The 21,060-nt window shown below is 42.4% G+C and overlaps 1 protein-coding gene across 1 annotated transcript in view; it reads left to right on the top strand.

The window, feature by feature from the left end:
• LOC135241163 (zinc finger protein 385B-like) overlaps positions 1-21,060 on the top strand; it is a 115,655-nt gene that overhangs the window by 38,125 nt on the left and 56,470 nt on the right. Inside the window, exon 2 of the mRNA XM_064311321.1 lies at positions 8,485-8,790. Coding sequence (XP_064167391.1) covers positions 8,487-8,790 — 304 coding nt within the window. The 5' untranslated portion in view covers positions 8,485-8,486. The remainder of the gene's footprint in view (positions 1-8,484; positions 8,791-21,060) is intronic.

The raw sequence follows: 21,060 nt of genomic DNA, 5'->3' as shown, positions 1-21,060 counted from the left end.
TAAAATACAGGGACATGCATTATCCTTCTCTCTGACCTGTATAAAGTACAGGGACATGCATTATCCTTCTCTCTGGTCTGTATGAAATACAGGAACATGCGTTGTCCTTCTCTCTGGTCTGTATGAAATACAGGAACATTCATTATCCTTCACTCTGACCTGTATAAAATACAGGGACATGCATTATCCTTCTCTCTGGTCTGTACGAAATACAGGAACATGCATTATCCTTATCTCTGGTCTGTATGAAATACAGGAACATGCATTATCCTTCTCTCTGGTCTGTATGAAATACAGGAACATGCATTATCCTTCTCTCTGGTCTGTATGAAATACAGGAACATGCATTATCCTTCTCTCTGGTCTGTATGAAATACAGGGACATGCATTATCCTTCTCTCTGGTCTGTATGAAATACAGAAACATGCATTATCCTTCTCTCTGGTCTGTATGAAATACAGGGACATGCATTATCCTTCTCTCTGGTCTGTATAAAGCACAGGGACATGCATTATCCTTCTCTCTGGTCTGTATAAAATACAGGGACATGCATTATCTTTCTCTCTGGTCTGTATAAAATACAGGGACATCCATTATCCTTCTCTGTGGTCTGTATAAAATACAGGGACATGCATTATCCTTCTCTCTGACCTGTATAAAGTACAGGGACATGCATTATCCTTCTCTCTGGTCTGTATGAAATACAGGAACATGCGTTGTCCTTCTCTCTGGTCTGTATGAAATACAGGGACATGCATTATCCTTCACTCTGACCTGTATAAAATACAGGGACATGCATTATCCTTCTCTCTGGTCTGTACGAAATACAGGAACATGCGTTATCCTTCTCTCTGGTCTGTGCCAAACTAGGTCACTGGTGCTCAGCCCCAACCTGGGAAAACCATCCGCTGCCAGTGACTTAGGGATCTGAAGAGACTTGCACTTGACTGCATGGGGAGTGACCGGGCGAGGTGTATGCTAACACATGCCCTCCTTGGACAGATGCAGTGCTGCTCAGTGGTGTATTGGTTGTGCTCATAAAGACAGAATCACAGAATGCCTTGTCTTGCGCAGCATGGCAACATGCCCCGCCCCCCGCATGGCTACCAGTGACAGTTGCAGCTGGCAGAATTATAATTCAAATCAAGCATTTAGTATGTCTTCAAAGTTGTTTACTATGCAACACTTTCTGCAGTTATGTTGTTCTCCGTGCCAATGGAAAATGCTAGTGGGAGATGCTTTGGAGTGTTCCCCCTCTCTTCCTTTATGAACCTTCTCTGGTGACTGTTAAATGATGTATCCCATCTCATGTTCTGCTGATTGACCTGCCCTGACATGGGTGGCTGTTAGGCTTAGGGATAGGGTTTGGGTTTGGGTTAGGTTAAGGCTGTTAGGGTTAGGGTTAGGTTAAGGCTGTTAGGGTTTGGGTTAGGTTAAGGCTGTGAGGGTTTGGGTTAGGTTAAGGCTGTTAGGGTTAGGGTTAGGGTTGGGTTAAGGCTGTTAAGGTTAGGGCTAGGGTTAGGGCTAGGTTAAGGCTGTTACGGTTAGGGTTAGGTTAAGGCGGTTAGGGTTAGGGTTAGGTTAAGGCTGTTAGGGTTAGGGTTTGGGTTAGGTTAAGGCTGTTAGGGTTAGGGTTTGGCTTTGGTTAAGGCTATTAGGGTTAGGGTTAGGTTAAGGCTGTTAGGGTTAGGGTTAGGATTAGGTTAAAACTGTTAGGGTTAGGATTTGGTTAGGTTAAGGCTGTTAGGGTTAGGGTTAGGTTAAGGCTGTTAGGGTTAGGGTTAGGTTAAGGCTGTTAGGGTTAGGGTTAGGTTAAGGCTGTTAGGTTTAGGGTTAGGTTAAGGCTGTTAGGGTTAGGTTAGGATTAAGTTAAGACTGTTAGGTTAGGGTTTGGGTTAGGGTTAGGTTAGGTGAGGTTAGGTTAGGTTAGGTTAGGTTAGGTTAAGGCTGTTAGGTTTAGGTTAGGTTAGGCTATTAGGTTAGGTTATGTTAAGGCTGTTAGGGTTAGGATTAGGTTAAGGCTGTTAGGTTAGGTTAGGTTAAGGCTGTTAGGGTTAGGTTAAGGCTCTTAGAGTTAGGGTTTGGGTTAGGTTAAGGCTGTTAGGGTTTGGGTTTGGTTAAGGCTGTTGGGGTTAGGGTTAGGTTAAGGCTGTTAGGGTTAGGGTTTGGGTTTGGTTAAGGTTGTTAGGGTTTGGGTTGTTAGGCTGTTAGGTTAGGTTAGTTAAGGCTGTTAGGGTTAGGGTTAGGTTAAGGCTGTTAGGGTTTAGGTTAGGTTAAGGTTGTTAGAGTTAGGGTTAGGTTAAGGCTGTTAGGGTTTGGGTTTGGGTTAGGTTAAGGCTGTTAGGGTTAGGGTTAGGGTTTGGATTAGGTTAAGGCTGTTAGGGTTTGGGTTAGGTTAAGGCTGTTAGGGTTTAGGTTAGGTTAAGGCTGTTAGGGTTTGGGTTAGGTTAAGGCTGTTAGGGTTTAGGTTAGGTTAAGGCTGTTAGGGTTAGGGTTAGGATTAGGTTAAAACTGTTAGGGTTAGGATTTGGTTAGGTTAAGGCTGTTAGGGTTAGGGTTAGGTTAAGGCTGTTAGGGTTAGGGTTAGGTTAAGGCTGTTAGGGTTAGGGTTAGGTTAAGGCTGTTAGGTTTAGGGTTAGGTTAAGGCTGTTAGGGTTAGGGTTAGGATTAAGTTAAGACTGTTAGGGTTAGGGTTTGGGTTAGGTTAAGGCTATTAGGGTTAGGGTTATGTTAAGGCTGTTAGGGTTAGGATTAGGTTAAGGCTGTTAGGGTTAGGGTTAGGTTAAGGCTGTTAGGGTTAGGTTAAGGCTCTTAGAGTTAGGGTTTGGGTTAGGTTAAGGCTGTTAGGGTTAGGATTAGGTTAAGGCTGTTAGGGTTAGGATTAGGTTAAGGCTGTTGGGGTTTGGGTTTGGTTAAGGCTGTTGGGGTTAGGGTTAGGTTAAGGCTGTTAGGGTTAGGGTTTGGGTTTGGTTAAGGCTGTTAGGGTTTGGGTTTGGTTAAGGCTGTTAGGGTTAGGGTTAGGTTAAGGCTGTTAGGGTTAGGGTTAGGTTAAGGCTGTTAGGGTTTAGGTTAGGTTAAGGTTGTTAGAGTTAGGGTTAGGTTAAGGCTGTTAGGGTTTGGGTTTGGGTTAGGTTAAGGCTGTTAGGGTTAGGGTTAGGGTTTGGATTAGGTTAAGGCTGTTAGGGTTTGGGTTAGGTTAAGGCTGTTAGGGTTTAGGTTAGGTTAAGGCTGTTAGGGTTTGGGTTAGGTTAAGGCTGTTAGGGTTTAGGTTAGGTTAAGGCTGTTAGGGTTAGGGTTAGGTTAAGGTTGTTAGGGTTAGGGTTTGGGTTAGGTTAAAGCTGTTAAATTATGTATTCTAGTCTGCTGTTTGACTTGCCCTGACATGGGTGGCTGTGAGGGTTTGGGATGAATGGCTGTTTCTCAGAGAGTTATGTATGTACAGAGAGAATGATCACTCGGAGATAAAGTAGTATTTCTGTCTGTGAGTGTCCTCCTTCCCTGTCTCTCTCTCTTTCTACACCTCTGTTCGTTTCTTTCTCTAGCTCTCAAGAGAAAGAGAAGGCTCTTGAGTTGTTTTTGTCTGGAGATAGACCCTGATTTCTGGAGATCCAGAAGGCTCTACATTCATCTGCTTCTGGAGATAAACCCATAAGGCTCTTGATTTGTCACTTTCTAGAGATAGGTCCAGAGAGCTCCTGGTCTTTCAGTTTTTGGAGAAAAATCCGGAAGGCTCTTGGTTTGTTTCTGGAGAAAGAGACACAGGAGTTATTTTAGGAAAATTCTTCAAGAAAGCACAGCCACTAGGTAGCCTCATACATTCATTACAATACATTTACATTACAGGCATTTAGCTATCTCTCTTATCCAGAGCGATTTACACAATTTTTTACATAGCATTTACATTGCATCCACTTATGCAGCTGGATATATACTGAAGCAGTACATTGCTCAAGGGTACAATGGCGTGGTCCTACCGGGGCATTCATAGCAGAGCCACTGGCTAGCCTCATGCATTCATAGCAGAGCCACTGGGTAGACTCATGCATTCATAGCAGAGCCACTGGGTAGCCTCATGCATTCATAACTCAGCCGCTGAATAGCCTCATGCATTCATAGCACAGCCACTGGGTAGCCTCATGCATTCATAGCTCAGCCGCTGGGTAGCCTCATGCATTCATACGCTTGATGCCCAAATCCCTGGCAGACGGGTCCCAGGGTGCTCCCCGTATATCCCACCCCTTTAATAAGAGGAAGACCACTGGTAGAAGTGGTCTGAGTCGGCCTGTGAGAGAGTCATTAGCACGTAATTGCCCATGTGAAGGGGAGTTCACCATTGATTTCACTCTACAGTGCAGTCTTCCCTGTGCACTGCTGACCGATCTGGGACCATTACGACATCAGATTAGCACTTATACTCCGGAATTATAGTAGGGGGCTGTGCTTGTGTGTTTGACCTCTCACCTCGGATGGACAATTAAAAAGACAGAAGACTGATGCTAACCAATTCTCCCCTTTGTGTAAAACTATCACCATTTGACTTTTGAGCAATGGGAGCTAATATTGTGGGTAAATTAGCACTATGGGGAGCAGGAAAAGATTTATTATTAGTGTCTGGGGAACACACCAGCTCTGGGAAGAAATGACTCAAAGTCAGTGACAAGCAATAGCAGGAGAGTGAAGAGCAGTTAAAGGCAAACGGTTTGATTTAGAGGACAGTGAACAGTTACCAACTACCAACTGCAAATAAAATGCAACCATAAAAGGGATACATTATTCCAAAGTGTGCACTTAAAAACACTTAATGCTGCTTAAAAATGACAACATATCTGTTGTTGGAGAGAAGAAAAAAGGTTTACAGTGAAATCAGGTTTGTGTGATCCTCAGATCAATGTAGACATAAAATGTAGTTGTGCGGGAATATTCATAAACCATAGTGCATCACACATTTGATTATACTATTTGAAACATTTCCTAAGCTAAAGTCCAGTCTACTGTAAGTGAGGGCTATGCATCTTTATAGTATTTTTGCAAACCTAGAAATGGTTAATTCCCACTGTGTCTCCCTCCAATGCGGCAAATACAAAATAGGCTTTGTCTGGTGTTCGGTTTGTGGGCTAAAATCAATCATTGCGGCAGCTGTCAGTGTTATATATTGTGCTGTCAAAAAAGTGATTTTCTGCTCCTGTTTGCAGTTACATTGCTTTGTTTTGTGAAGATAGCTTCATAAAGCCTGGAAACCATTTCCATCCAAATCTCCTCATGGCCTTTGCCATTAATGGAATGTGTTTCAGGGTGTATTTGGCCCACTTAGCAGATGCAGGAATCCTGCAGTTTAGCACAGCACAGACCAGATAACCCTGTGACTCTGAAAACACCAGATACCCTCCTTTAAATTCACTTCTGTCTCATAGACCATGCTGGCATCTGAATGTGTGTGTGTGCGTGCTCGTGCGTGTGTCTGTGTGTCTGTGTGTGTGTGTGTGTGTGAGTGTGTGTGTGTGTGAGAGAGTGTGCGAGTGTGTGTGAGAGTATTGTGTTTGTGCGTGTGTGTGTGTCTGTGCGTGCATGTGTGTGTGAGAGTGTGCCTCTGTGTGTGAGTGTGTGTGTGTGTGTGTGTATGTGTATGTGAGTATGTGAGTGCATGTGTGAGTGTGAGTGTGTGCGAGAGTGTGTGTGTGTGTGGGTATGTGTGTGTGTGTGAGAGTGTGTGTGCGTGAGTGTGCGAGAGTGTGTGTGTGTGTGTGTATGTGTGTGTGTTTGAGTGTGTGTGAGTGTGCGTGTGTGTGTGTGTATGAGTGTGTGTGTGTGTATGTGTGTGTGTTTGAGTGTATGCGTGTGTGTGTGAGTGTGTGTGTGAGTCTGTGTGCGTGTGTGTGTGTTTTGTATGTTGAGTGTGTGTGTTGTGTGTGTGTGTGTGAGTGTGTGTGAGTGTGTGCGTGTGTGTGTGGTGTGTGTGTGGTGCTGTGTGGTGTGTGTGTGTCTGTGTGCGTGTGTGTGTGCATGTGTGCGTGTGTGTGTGTGTCTGTGTATGTGAGTGTGCATGTGTGTGAGTGTGCGTGTGTGTGTTTGAGTGTGTGTGTCAGTGTGTATATGTGTGTGTGTTTGAGTGTGTGCGTGTGTGTGTGTACGTGTGTGTGAGTGTGTGTGGGAGTGTGTGTATGTGTGGGTGTTTGTGTGTTGCATGTGTGTGTGCGTGTGTGTGTGTGTGTGTGTGTGTGGGGTGGTGTGTGTATGTATTTGTGTTTGAGTGTGTGCGTGTGTGTGTGCGTGAGTGTGTGTGTGTATGTGTGTGTGTTTGAGTGTGTGCGTGTGTGTGTGTGTGTGTGAGTGTGAGTGAGTGTGCGTGTGTGTGTGTGAGTGAGTGTGTGTGTGAGTGTGTGTGTGTGTGTGTGGCGTGTGTGTGAGTGTGTGTGTGAGTGTGCGTGTGTGTGGTGTGTGTGAGTCTGCGTGTGAGTGTGTGCGTGTGTGTGAGTATGCATGTGTGTGAGTGTGTGTGTGTGTGTGTGTGAGTGTGCGTGTGTGAGTATGCATGTGTGTGAGTGTGGTGTGTGTGCGTGTGTGTGTGTGAGTGTGCGTGTGTGTGCGTGTGTGTGTGGTGTGTGTGTTTGAGTGTGTGCGTGTGTGTGAGTGTGTGTTTGAGTGTGTGCGTGTGTGGGAGTATGCGTGTGTGTGAGTGTGCGTGTGTCTGTGTGTAGAAGGTTGCGCAGTACTTTGGGCCTGGGACCCTGCTGTCTGATAACACTTCTCCAGTGCAGCTCAGCACACTTTCCCACTGCAGAGGGTCTTCACTCTCAGTCTCAGTCACACAGGCCATGAACTGGCACGGACACTCAACTGGCCATCATGCCTTGTGTGGGACTGGGGGGGAATTGCTGGGACATTTAGAGAAAGTGTATCTGGGGAGAACAATGCATGGCTGCCCATGGAGGTGAGTGATTCTGTGGCAAGCAGATTTCAGGGCAGAGAGAAGACCATGGTGCCCTGTACACTGGCTTTATTCTCTATCAAATTTCTAGCATCAAATTTAAAACGTTGGTCCTAGCATACCAGGCAGTCAAGGGATCAGCCCCAGCATACCTCCACAAGATATTCAAACCCTACATGCCAGCCAGATCCCTCCGTTCTGCTACCTCAGGACGCCTAGCACCTCCCCCTCTTCGCACCTGCACTTCCTGAACACGTCTCCTGTCTGTTCTGGCCCCACGATGGTGGAATTACCTCCCTGTGGAGGTCAGAACAGCTGAGACTGTGACCCATTTCAAACGACGACTGAAGACCCACCTCTTCAGGCTGCACCTCTCCCCATCCCTCCCTTCCCCCCTGTAAATGACTAAACTTAGGGTTGTAACTAGGCAGCTGTTTCATAGGTGACTTAGGCGCATCAACTGTCTTAACGACTACTTGTATTTTTATTTATTTTTATTTTTCCATAGATTGCGTTGTTGCCGTTCTCGTTGTTAGTGTTAATCAGTTTAACCATCAGGGTCCAAGTTGAACTATGCGGTTGTTCCCTGTACTTGGACCGGTACTTCTCTCTAGGGGTTTCGTCATACTTGTTCCTGGTTATGGTTATACACTTTGTTGTACGTCGCTCTGGATAAGAGCGTCTGCCAAATGCCTGTAATGTAATGTAATGTAGAATATTCCGCTCTCTGCTTTAGATGGGTACAGACAGTGTGCTGAAAAACCTTATGGGAGCCAAAGCTAATGCACTGCAATTCAAGCTGCTTTTGTGTGTTTAACATATAACACAGAACTGTAACAGGGAGACCAAACACTGGGTTTTTCCATGTTTCTTTTTAGGAGTCCTGTCTGAAATGTTCCCCCGCCCTTTATGGTGGAAATTGCACATCAACCGCAGAACTTATAAAAACTATTGCACACCTGTTCTGCGCTTATTAGTCATGGCCAACGGGTCTGGAACATACTGTTCCTGACCTTGAACAGCTAGAGTTTAGTGTGACTGTAGGCATTATGGGGCAGTTAAGTGTGTCTGTAGGGATTACGGGGCAGTTTAGTGTGACTGTAGGGGCTATGGGGCAGTTTAGTGTGACTAGGGGTTATAGGGGCAGTTTAGTGTGTCTCTAGGGGTTATGGGGCAGTTTAGCGTGACTGTAGGGGTTATGGGGCAGTTTAGTGTGACTGTAGGCGTCATGGGGCAGTTAAGTGTGTCTGTAGGGGTTATGGGGCAGTTTAGTGTGGCTGTAGGGGTTATGGGGCAGTTTAGTGTGTCTGTAGGGATTATGGGGCAGTTTAGTGTGACTGTAAGAGTTATATGGGTGGTTTTGTTTATCTGCAGGGGGTAAAGGAGCTGGGGTAAATTTTACATTTTAGTGTCAGTAATAATAGTAATAATAAATAGTAGTAATAAAAAGACTATAATAATAAAAAGACAACATCAAAAAGCTTTGTAAGCAAATATGCTCATGTTTGTCATTTACTGCTGGAGTCCTCAAAGTGATCCTTGTGTCCTTCATTCTGAAGGTATGAAGAGACCCCTCAGTCCCACTCATCTTCTGGACAACGGGGGGATGTGCGCCCCCTTTGGCGCCTACAGGGAAGTGGAGGAGCCTGGCCCAGGCCACGCCCACTCCCAGCGGGAGAAGAAGACGCCGTTCTCCCTGTGCGAGGTCTGCAACATCCAGCTCAGCTCCGCCGCCCAGGCCCAGGTCCACTACCACGGGAAGTCACACCTGAAGAGGGTCAAACATCTTAGCAACGGAGAGGCTCCTACGGCAACTGGCCCCGCCCCCATCCCCGGCCACGCCCCCCTCTCCACCATCAGCACCGGTAGGTGGCGAATGTTTGGAACTCCCTCGTCTGACCGAGTCCCTTCCAGACATTTCCTGGCACAAATGATACGAGAGAGAACCTGGAGGATGATGATGCGTGCTGGGTAGAAAGGGGGAATCCAAGGGGGTTGTGATTGACCAACTGAACTACTACTCACTTGTAACATATGTCAGAAATAGACAGAATTGAAGGCGGTCACTTAGGTTTCCCAAACATGAAGGTCTGAGAGTATAAGCATCTGCTCCAGAGTAATGGAGCTGACATGAGGTCAGGCACATTGACAGTGCGTGCTGTGGAAGGGTTTTGCAGTAAAGCAGCAGTGTGTAGGTGGGTAGTTTTTCTGTTGAAGGTGTGGAACGCTGCAGAGCATGCCCTGGTTTCGGTGCTGTCCAGATGTGAGGCTCTATAAATAAGGATGCTTTTGAAGGGGGGGAACTAATGGAAGAGGAGAGCTTATCTAGGTCTCAGCACTGCAGTCTGAGCCCTGGCCCTAACAGCTGCCGCTGCTTTTGTGGGACGGGGGGGGGGTCAGGTAGGGGGGTCGGGGGTCTCACGCGGAACTCCTCGAACGCAGCGAGACCGCGCTCTCTTCGCCGGCGTGCCGCGTAACCTCGGCAACGTGCCGTTAGGCTGCGCTAGCTCGCAGAAAAGCGCCACGGCTACTGTTGGAGCTGCGGTGGGGGTGTGCGGTGTGGCCACGGGAGGGGGGCGCTGGAGATGACGGGGTGTGTTAGAGGATACAAGCCCATTTCGGCAGACTGTATTCCGTGTGGTGATAGCACGTGCGCATGCCCACGCTGACTGTAAGATATTTTATTTATATGTGGCTGGAAAAGAACGCATGTCGGTTACGAGTAGCTAATGGAAAAAAAGCTGCTGATAATCTCTAACTGTCAAAATTGTTCTCTATTTCTGAGCTGCAAAGACATTGACAGTCTGACAATCCAGAGTTTAAAATGAGATATTTTCTTGATATATTTGTTTTGATGGGAAGTGTCACCTGTTAAAATACAAGATGCAGAGTGTCAGATGAAGAGGCATTATAATTAGCATTAAAAAGTAGGTGTTTGAGTCAGCCTCCTGTTTATGCTCTGGTTGTGAAGAAGCATCTTTCTGCCATATTCCTCTTGCGCTAATTGTACCTGCCGATAGCACTGAGCACTGGATTTTTTTCACTGAATTTCTGTTTTGCCTGCCACTAGATGGCAGCATCAACATTTTCAAAACCATACCTGACAGGGCCCTTTTTGTTGCCAGCAGACATTAGGAAGGTCATGGAAAGGGTAAATCAGTGATTTTTGCTGCGGAATGATGAATGAATAGCTGTGGAATTAATACTGAATAAAACTTTAAAAGTGAGACGTGACAGAGGGTTCAGAAAGACTGTATTAACTTTTGAGCCCAAACTGTTTCTCTTTCTCTTTTCTTAAATTTTGTAGATTTTTTCAGTTTTTTCCAAGCAAGGCATCACAGGGGTCTATACATAAAATAATATAATTAATACATCATGAGCACACTAATTACAAGCAAACATCATCACAAATATTTCATAATCTGAATGAGGGCAACAACAAAAAAAATTCATATATATGAATAAATAAGTTAAAAAATAAATAATAATTAAATAAATAAATAAGGAATGGAAAGTGGGTAGGGGGCAACTTACAAGCTATAGTTATTATCATGGGCATATAAAAAGAGAAATGAAAACAAAAATCAATTAACACCAATACAAGTAATTGCTGTCCATTCTCTACTACATAGGCTGATTTAGGAGCCCACTCCCTAACAAATTTGTCCAATGTTCCTCGCAACACGTGGGTCATTCTCTCCAAAGGAAGCATGGACAATAATTTTACACACCATAATGAGAGTGTTGGTGGGTTTTCGTCTAGCCAAGCATGTAGGATTTAAAGTCGTGCAGCGTACCACGTAATTCTCAGTAGCCTCCTATTTGGGCCTATATTTAAGCCTAAACCAAAAATACATTTTATCGAATCTTTACGTATTCGAATACCAGGTAGTCCCTCTATTTCTTTATGAACAGATGACCAAAGAGAAGAAATTTCACATTTACACTTACGACAATACTGCGTATAGTGGGAGTTATATGTAATATATGAATTATCACATATTGAGTTTCATATGATTTATTTGCACTGGTAATAGATTTAGCAATTTTCAATACTATTTGCCAGGTCTGATCATCTAGATGAACACCTAAGTTACCCTTCCAAGATAATTTACGATTACAGTTTTTTTTTGATTGCTAAGACACATTTTATGAAACAATTCCCCTTTTTCTCAGAACTATTAACACAATCCCAAAACTACACACCAATCAATACAAACCTCAAACATCCATGCCAAACTCAAATTATCTTCTCAAAAACATATACTCTTCCATCAAAATTAAAATTTGCCTTCAGATGGCACACACAAGCCACCAAAAACACAGAAAATGTAGATTACCCATAACACACCAGTGAGATAAATTCAAAGCACTAATGCAAAAACCTTTTATAGCAGTGCGTCAGGAGTTATTTTCTCCTGCTTATTCTGCTTATTTTCTGGTTTTCAGATTTTGATCTTTGCAATGTTACACTACTGAAAAAAAGGGAGTGTGCAAATGTCCAAATATTTTTATTTGTAGTACTGAAAAGTGATTCTGAGTGAAAAGTGCTGTACAGTAAACACAACACAGTTGAAGGAACAAAAAATGTAGTATTTTCAAAGGAGAGTAGCATTCATAAAAGGAACTCAGTATATGCAGCACTATAAACAAAAACAGAAATAAAATCTAAAGAACATATAGTCTGTAAATACACTTCAACATTACATACACCGCATATCCTCTCACAGTAGTACAGCAGATACAATATGTAACAGTACAGTAAATTACAGTACCTGTTTTCTTGTCTGAAAGTATGGACAATGGATGCCACTGTGAAACGATTCAAGTTTGGCTGAATTCTCTGTCCAGCTTCCCTCATCGTCATACCATGCACCAGCACATGGTCAATCAAGGTGGCACGTATTTCATCTGGGAGAAATTGTCTTCTGCCTCTTCCTCTTTGTCTTTGTCTTTGTCTTCTTGATCTTTGGACAGCTTGTCCATTTTGGGGATCCATTGTTCAAAAGCACACAGGCACAAACTGTAGCCCTATTTATTGATCCTGAGATTGTGACCGGTGCGTTAACAATTTTGCTGCCAAATGTTTGCCCCTAGAGAAAGGTGTGTTACCTGAGTTTAGGTTGTGATGACTTGAGTTAACTGTTTTGACTGCTCGTGTTGGTTGCATGAGCACAGTGTGTAACCAGTGATTCATGAGAGCATTTGTTTGTAGAGATTTGCAAAAAAAAAGACAATTTGCAGAATGTGTTAAAACAAGTGAAAAGTGTTTTTAGTTTTGAGAGATGTGTTGGTCCTCTGAGAGCTGAAGTAATAATTTGGGAGCTTTTGCTAATAGAACCAGTTTTAGTTTGTTAGCAATCAAGAAAAACTGTAATAGTCATTTTCTCAGTTATGAACATCTGATCATATATAGGTTATCACTTTCTTGTTACAGTTTTTCTCAATTGTTTAAACACGTTTTCTGAAACTATAGCTCAATTTCTCAAAACTCTACACACAAAGCACAGCAACAGTTAACCTTTTGCCAAAACTACACAAATCTCTTGCAAAATGCATTCATGCATTCAAAACCATGTTCTCTCTTCTAAAAACTGACTTTTTCCATCAAAATGATTCACACAAGCCTCATATGAATAGGTCTTATTGAGCATTGATTTCACACTGGTGCGATAAATTTAATAACACAACCATCAAAATACTATATGTTTTGGCCTCATGAGGTCTTGTTACATATTCAAGTTATACAGTTTTTCTCAAGTGTTTAAACGCGTTTCCTGAAACTATAGCTCAATTTCTCAAAACTCTACACACAAAGCACAGCAACAGTTAACCTTTTGCCAAAACTACACAAATCTCGTGCAAAATGCATTCATGCATTCAAAACCATGTTCTCTCTTCTCAAAACTGACTTTTTCCATCAAAATGATTCACACAGGCCTCTTATTGAGGATTGATTTCACACTGGTGCGATAAATTTAAAAACACAACCATCAAAATACAGTATATATGTTCTGGCCTCATGAGGTCATGTTACATATTCAAGTGTATAAAATCGTGTAAAAATTGCTTATTTTTTATCCTTTTTTGAAGTTTTAATTTTCTTTTTTGAGGGGTCCCAAAATTGGCTGCAATTTTATAGTAAATATAAAGACTGTTGCCATGATACAAAACTGTAAATATATCATCATGTAAATAGTGCATTTGCTAGGTAAACCTAATTCTAATTCAGTATAGTACAGCAAAGTGTGTGAACTGTTATCACTTTGAGTGTTGTTGTTATTGTGTATGATATAATGCACGTTTACTATATTGTCCTGCCAATGAGGTCCAGTTCACATTGCATTCACAACCCAGGTTCTATCATGAGTCATACAGAACATTGTTAGAAGTGTTTTTTCATTTTCCTTATCAGTGCAATTATGAGTTTTCCAAAATAGATAACATTTGTGTCTTCTCAAAACTAGAACATGCTTAGACTGTCAGTCTGGTCAATGGATGTAATGATCTGTTATCATATATGAAATCAATGAACAAATTAGAAAAGGTAACAAAGCAAATCTTTATTTGTTACTATAAAATAAATCTTTGTTCAGTAGACTGCAAAAATAAAAATTGTAGTTTGTAGGCCTGCTGTAAAAAAAAACAAAAAAAACAAAGACGTGATCAACCAAAGTTGCACGTATTTCATTTGAAATATTAGCTTGTCTCCCTCTGCTTTGTCCACCTCGTCCACCTTGTACACGTACACCTCCTCCTCTACCTCTACCTCTACCTCTCTGTGCTGCGTGTTGCTCCATTGTTTTCCAACACAATAGAGGTCACCGGAGGTCTCTTTTATGCTCTGACAGATAATTGAAAAGTTTAGCCAATTGAGTTTGAGCAGGTGTGGCGTGAGTGAGACCAATTGGTACTTAGAGTTTGGCATTTGAAGGCCAGTGTTTTCCATGTGAACAAACAAGGCTTGATTATGAAAATTGTGCTAAATGATGAGATTTTGTGTGTAGAGTTGTGCAAAAATGTGATTTAGAATTGCTATTTGAGTCAAAACAAAGGAATTGTGTTTGGAGTTTCGCAGAAATAGTCTTTGTTGTTGACACATGAGCTTCAAGTTTTCACCATCATGTCCATAGTTCCAGTTTTAGTGTGTAAACATTTGAGAAAAACTGTAAGTGTAGAAGCTTTCATAAAAATATTCTCTAGCAAATTCAAATTTCCACCCGTTTTATAATCAGGGATTGAGTTTAGATAGCTCCTGATTTGTAAATAACGGAAGAACTTGTGTCTGAGGAATAAGAAATTCTTTCTGTAATTGCTGGAATGATTTCAGTGTGTCACCCTCATAAAGTTTTTGAATTCTTGAGATACCAGCAGCCTTCCAGTCCTGCAAACCCATATCCAAACATGTTTCTTCAAAATCAGGATTATTTACGATGGGAGCTAAGAATGAATATTGACTATTAATTCAAAAATGTTTAGAGATGTGCTGCACAGATTTCAAAATATTTTTTGGTATAAAGTTTCCTTTTATTTCCGGTTTTAACTTATTTGGACACACAAAAGGAAGGTCAGAAATGTCAACATGCTCACATCTGATATTTTCCAAGTCCAAAAAAGATGAGTGTTTATATTTTATCCAGTCTATGGAAAATCTCAATTGTGAAGCCCAGTGATAGTACATCAAATTAGGCAATGCTAGTCCTCCCTTTCTCACAGGAAGTTTCTGCAACTTCAGCCGAGGATGTTTATTCTTCCAAATAAATTTACAAAATGCATTATGCACTGATTTAAAAAAACTTTGAGGGAATAAAATTAGGAAGCATCGGTATTGGGTACAGTAAGCGTGGCAGTACATTCATTTTTATAATTTTATAAGCATGACCATCTTTGGAGATCATTTTTAAGCTTAGTCACCACAGGCTGTACATTAGTTTTTTTTGATTGCCAAGACACATTTCTTGAAATTATGCTCCATTTCCCAAAACTCTAAACACAAATGTATAACTGCACACTCATCTTCACAAACTTCAAACTTCCATGTGAAAACCAAACTCTCCACTCAGAACCATGTAATCTTAAACCAAACTTTGCCTTCAGACATCACAAAAAAACCATCAAATACACATACAAAACACACTACAAAATAGCCATTACACACTGGTGAGATCAATTAAAAACACTACCGTAAAAAGCTGTTACTGCAATGAATAATGGCCCTTATGGCTTTCCCCCAGAACAACCTCTTTACATGATGAACACAATATAAAGACACAACACATGTATAAATTTGCAAAATTTTTAATTTACTGTAGTAAAATAGACTGAAATTGACTGAAAAAGTAAATGTACTGTAAAAATATGCAACTGATACATAAAGAACGTAGAATACAGTAAAATAATTTCCATGTATTTACCAATATAAACCAATGAAAAAAAATAGTTTGTACATAAAGAAAGAAATCACATTTATTCTGCCTCAGCATCCCGTCTCTGGTCTGGGTCAGGCCAGAGATTCTCATCAACATCACAGGCAATATTAGCCCTAGCCAGGCAGCGAGGGAAAAAACCGCTTGCATGCCTTATCCACCCCTGGCAAGCCTCAACTGTAATATCTAAACAAGCCTCCTCCATGGCCTGGAGGAGGTGAACACGGATGTAGGGGTCTCGGTCATAGACCTTCCACCGCCATGCCGAAAAAACTCCAGTCATGAACTAGAGCAGCCCGGTGGAAACTGACATTGTCCCAAATGACACCATAGCATGGCTGCTCTGGTTGTGCCGGCTCCCTCTGGTCTAGTCAGTATACATGATCTCGCAGATCATCGAGGAAAGACAGCAGATGCATGGTGTTGTATGGACCAAGGGTGGCATGGCGGTGGAGGACCCCTCGGTGGCTGATGGCAGCACACATGGTCACATTCCCTCCTCGCTGGCCAGGGACATTCACAATGACCCGGTGGCCAATTATGTTCCTCCCCCTTCTCCTCCTTTGGTAAGATTACTGTAAATCCTGCTTCATCAATAAAGATGAGTTCATGAGGAGTGTCTCTGGCATCAATGTCAAAGATTCTCTACAAAAGAGATGAAACTCAGTACAGTAATGACTACTCTGAAACACATTGCATATAGTACACAAAAGTAGGCCATCATATAGCCTGTACTACAGTACATACTGCTGTAATACATAACTGTACTTAAATAGTTGATACAGTATGAAAAACCATACTTGCACATATTCCAAGCGCTGGTCTTTGACTCTATCGGAGTTCCTTTCGAAAGGCCTGTTTCATCCTCAACCTGTTCCATCGAAGAATGCGGTCAATTGTTGAGATGCTGACTGCATCAATGCCTTGGAATATTCCCTGATCCTCAATAACTCTCCTTTGTATCTCACGCAAGCAAATGACATTGTTGGCTATGACCATATTGATGATTGCCATCTGTTGCTCTTCTGAAAATAGCCGTCTTCTGCCTCCATTAGGTGGTCGTCTCTCAGTTCTGCAAAAATAGAAGTACTGATGGGATTACAGTAAACCATCCATTTTACAAAATAGGAGCATACAGTAACTCTAAATTAACTGTATGTGATATGGTACAGTAATATACATTTCAGACAGCATACAGTACAATAGAGCAAACAGCTACAGTACATGTATGTGCTGTAACAGCGCAGAGTACAGCACTCCAAAGTTACAGTCGAGAGCAGTATGTAAATTACCTACCTATTTTCCTCTCTGAAGGTCCGGATAATAGAGGCTACTGTGAAGCGGCTCAGATTCGGCTGTATTCTTTGCCCAGCTTCCCTCATTGACATCCCATGGAGACGGACATGGTCAACTAAAGCTGCACGGATCTCATCAGAAACTATTGTCTCCTTGCCCTTGCCCTTAGTCTTCCTCCTGTTCTCCTGTGTCCTCTTCCTCTACCTTCAGGTCTTTGTGGATCCATTGTTGCAAAACAAGTGAACTGACCCATGGCCCTTTTATCTGTCTATCCTGAGGTTCTGATTGGTGTGTGAACAATTTTGACTCTTAGTGTTTCCTCCTGGGGAATTGTGTGTTAGTTGGGTTCGAGCTGTGATGACTTGAGTTAATGATATTGAATGCCAGTGCTTTCTAAATGAGCACATGGTGAGCACCAGTGATATATGAAGGAATTTGTGTGTAGAGTTTTTCACGAAAAGTTCAACAAATCTGAATCATGTGTGAAAGCATGGGAATAGTGTTTATAGTTTTGGGAAATGGGTCTGTCTTTTGGTAGATGGCTTCATGGTTTGGGATGTTTAGTTAATAGGCCCAGTTATAGTGTGTAAGCGATCGAGAAAAACTGTAAACAGGTGATCTTTCATCAGGGGACTCAAGGTTGTGTTTGAATGCAGTACTAACATGTGCCATTCATACTAATGTATCGGACTGTGTTGATATTTTTTGTGCCCAGACAAAATTAACTTGCCATGATACTGTATCTAACAGCACATTCTTAAAATAGAGAGGCCCATGATAAGCTGATATCCAGGAGGCTCTTCCAGTGCTGTTCCAGGTGATGATTTGTTAATCCCAGCAGGAGGTTATTTACTGGCTGTGTTGCAAACGCACATTTTCTGAGCAAGTGCGCGTCTGACGGAAAGTGATGACAACAGCGCTGTCTGGGAATTATGACAGATCTATGAACCAGGAACAGAGAGTAGGTTCCCCCCAGCAACAGTGGAACCCCACGGCAGGTTTCCATGGCTGCGGTCAGCAGGAGGAAGGGGCTCAGATTAATTAGGTTCAAATTCCCTCGACCCCTTCTGTAGGTATATGATTTAATGCACATTGAGGCAAATTAGGGAGTAGAGTTAGTTTATGTTCTTTATAATTATACGTAAAATTACAGTTTTCCTCAAATGTTTAAACACTAAAACTGGAACTATGCACACGATGGTGAAAACTTGAAGCTCATGTGTCAACAAAAAAGACTATTTCCGCAAAACTCTAAGCACAATTCCTTTGTTTTCACTCAAATAGCAATTCTAAATCACATTTTTGCACAACTCTACACACAAAATCTCATCATTTAGCACAATTTTCATAATCAAGCCTTGTTTGTTCACATGGAGAACACTGGCCTTCAAATGCCAAACTCTAAGTACCAAGTCGTCTCACTCATGCCACACCTTCTCAAACTCAATTGGCTAAACTTTTCAATGATCTGTTGGAGCATAAAAGAGACCTCAGATGACCTCTATTGTGTTGGAAAACAATGGAGCAACACGCAGCACAGAGAGGTAGAGGAGGAGGTAGAGGTAGAGGTAGAGGAGGAGGTGTACGTGTACGAGGTGAACGAGGAAGAGGGAGATGAGCTAACATTTCAAATGAAATACGTGCAACTTTGGTTGATCACGTATTTGTTTTTTGTTTTTTTTACAGCAGGCCTACAAACTGATTTTTATTTTGGCAGTCTGCTGAACAAAGACTTATTTTACAGTAACAAATAAAGATTTGCTATGTTACCTTTTTTAATTTGTTCATTGATTTCATATATGACAACAGATCATTACATCCATTGACCAGTCTAAGCATGTTCTAGTTTTGAGAAGACACAAATGTTATAATTGCACTGATAAGGGAAATGAAAAAACACTTCTAACAATGATGGAACCTGGGTTGTGAGTGCAGCCCAACTATACCTCATTGGCAGGATAATACAGTAAATGTGCAATGTATCATACACAATAACAACAACACTCAAACTGATAACAGTCCACACACTTTGCTGTACTGTACTGAATTAGAATTAGGTTTACCTAGCAAATGCGTTATTTATATGATGATATATTTACTGTATTGTATCATGGCAACAGTCTTTATATTTACTATAAAATTGCAGCCTATTTTGGGACCACTCAAAAAAGAAAATTAAAACTTCAAAAAAGAAGAAAAAATAAGCAATTTTTACACAATTTTATTTTTAACTTGAATATGTAACGACCTCATGAGGCCAAAACATATATACAGTATTTTGATGGTTGTGTTTTTAAATTTATCGCACCAGTGTGAAATCAATGCTCAATAAGACCTATTCATATGAGGCCTGTGTGAATCATTTTGATGGAAAAAGTCAGTTTTGAGAAGAGAGAACATGGTTTTAAATGCATGAATGCATTTTGCAAGAGATTTGTGTAGTTTTGGCAAAAGGTTAACTGTTGCTGTGCTTTGTGTGTAGAGTTTTGAGAAATTGAGCTATAGTTTCAGAAAGCGTGTTTAAACAATTGAGAAAAACTGTAATTTGGGGACTTTCTGTATTATCCACTCTACAAACACTACACACACTGCTAATGCTAACCCACGCTAAACACTCTGCATTATTACACTGTTGCTTTCCTTACTGCCGGTCGCTGAGAGTTACTTGCAGTGAGTCCCAGGAAACAGTCCAGCTTTGATGGGAATGCTGTTTTCCAGATACTCAGAGGGGATGTGATGGGAATGCTGTTTTCCAGAGATTCAGAGGAGATGTGATGGGAATGCTGTTTTCCAGAGATTCAGAGGAGATGTGATGGGAATGCTGTTTTCCAGAGATTCAGAGATGTGATGGGAATGATGTGTTTTCCAGAGATTCAGAGGAGATGTGATGGGAATGATGTGTATTCCAGAGAGATTCAGAGGACATGTGATGGGAATTCTGTGCTTTCCAGGGAGATTTAGAGGAGATGGGATAGGAATGCTGTGTTTTCCAGAGATTCAGAGGAGATGTGATGGGAATGATGTGTTTTCCAGAGATTCAGAGGAGATGTGCCTCTTAGCCCTGCAGTTTCACTGTGTGTCTGCAGATTGGAAGGTGGACTTTTCATCACCATTTTATTCCACTGGATTCTAGTTCCACTTATACGGGCTAATTCTACACCAGTAATTTAACACCTTTCATTGAAACCCCCCCGCCCCTGGCAGTGTGCTGAAGAGACTGTCCTTATCACCAGCGCCTCCTTCGCTGATTAAATCTTGGTGAGCTCAGCAGGATTCAGACCTCTCTCGTAAACCTGCCAATTCAAGGAGCCCAGTATTGGAGCTGGCTAGACGGTCTCAGGGCCTGGCTGTGTGGCACTCTGACAGATGAGGCGCCCTGCAGGATTAGGCTCCGTGAGGCTGGTGAGGCCTGCTTTTTCCACACCGGCACTCCCTAACGGGCCTGCATCGGCCCTTCCAATGAGTCATCTATCAGCGCAAAAGAGAACGGTCCGGTTTCTGCCAACCGGTGTGGAAACCACGGTCCTGACCTCTCTCCTAATGCCTCTCTGGCTGAGCCCAGCGACCGGACGGCTCAAACGTCAGCACTCACCCCCAACCCCCCGCTGGCCCAGTGTCACCATGCAGCTTGTGTTACGGAAGAAGTGCCAGTGAAGAAGCCATCTCACACCTGACACTGACGATCAGTGCACCCCCCGTATACCACCACTATTACAATGTTGAGGACACACAGAAAGGCCCCTCTGGTAATCGAACAATCCCATCCTAGGACTTAAAGGAGTCTGGGACCTTAGGCATTCTTATGTGTGCATACCTAATGAGCCCTCAGTGTGGGGCAAGCCTGTCCGTTTAGAAGGGGTCGGTGGAGGGGGGACCTCATCAGTGCGGCCTGTCAGAACTGTGGCCTTTCCTTCTGAGATATCACAGCAAAGACCTGGAACGGCTGATGACCACAACTGAGAACGCCCACGCAAGAGAGCCGCACTCCGTCTTACAGGAAACTGCAAACCTTCTGAAGGGGGGAGGACCTGTATTGTTTTGCCGTAATTGTGGACAAATTAATTGTGCCATCGATTGTGAACAGGAAGGAAAGACTCTCAGGAAAGACTGTCACCAATATATTACAGTATATTATCTGTCCAGAGGAAGTCTGTGAACAGCAGTGCTCATTGACTGAAGGCTTAGGGGGTTTCTGTGGGTTTCTCATGACACGTCATTACTTTTATTAGGTGACTTAATGACATTAACAGATGGGTATAGTTTAATGACATTAACAGACGGGTATAGTTTAATGACATTAACAGACGGGTATAGTTTACTGACATTAACAGACAGGTACAGTTTAATGACATTAACAGACGGGTATAGTTTACTGACATTAACAGACCAGTATAGTTTAATGACATTAACGGA

Source organism: Anguilla rostrata, chromosome 15, assembly GCF_018555375.3.
Source record: "Anguilla rostrata isolate EN2019 chromosome 15, ASM1855537v3, whole genome shotgun sequence".
NCBI classification, from domain to species: domain Eukaryota; kingdom Metazoa; phylum Chordata; class Actinopteri; order Anguilliformes; family Anguillidae; genus Anguilla; species Anguilla rostrata.
Note: the sequence above shows the minus strand (reverse complement) of the source record. Positions and strands in the feature narration are given on the sequence as shown.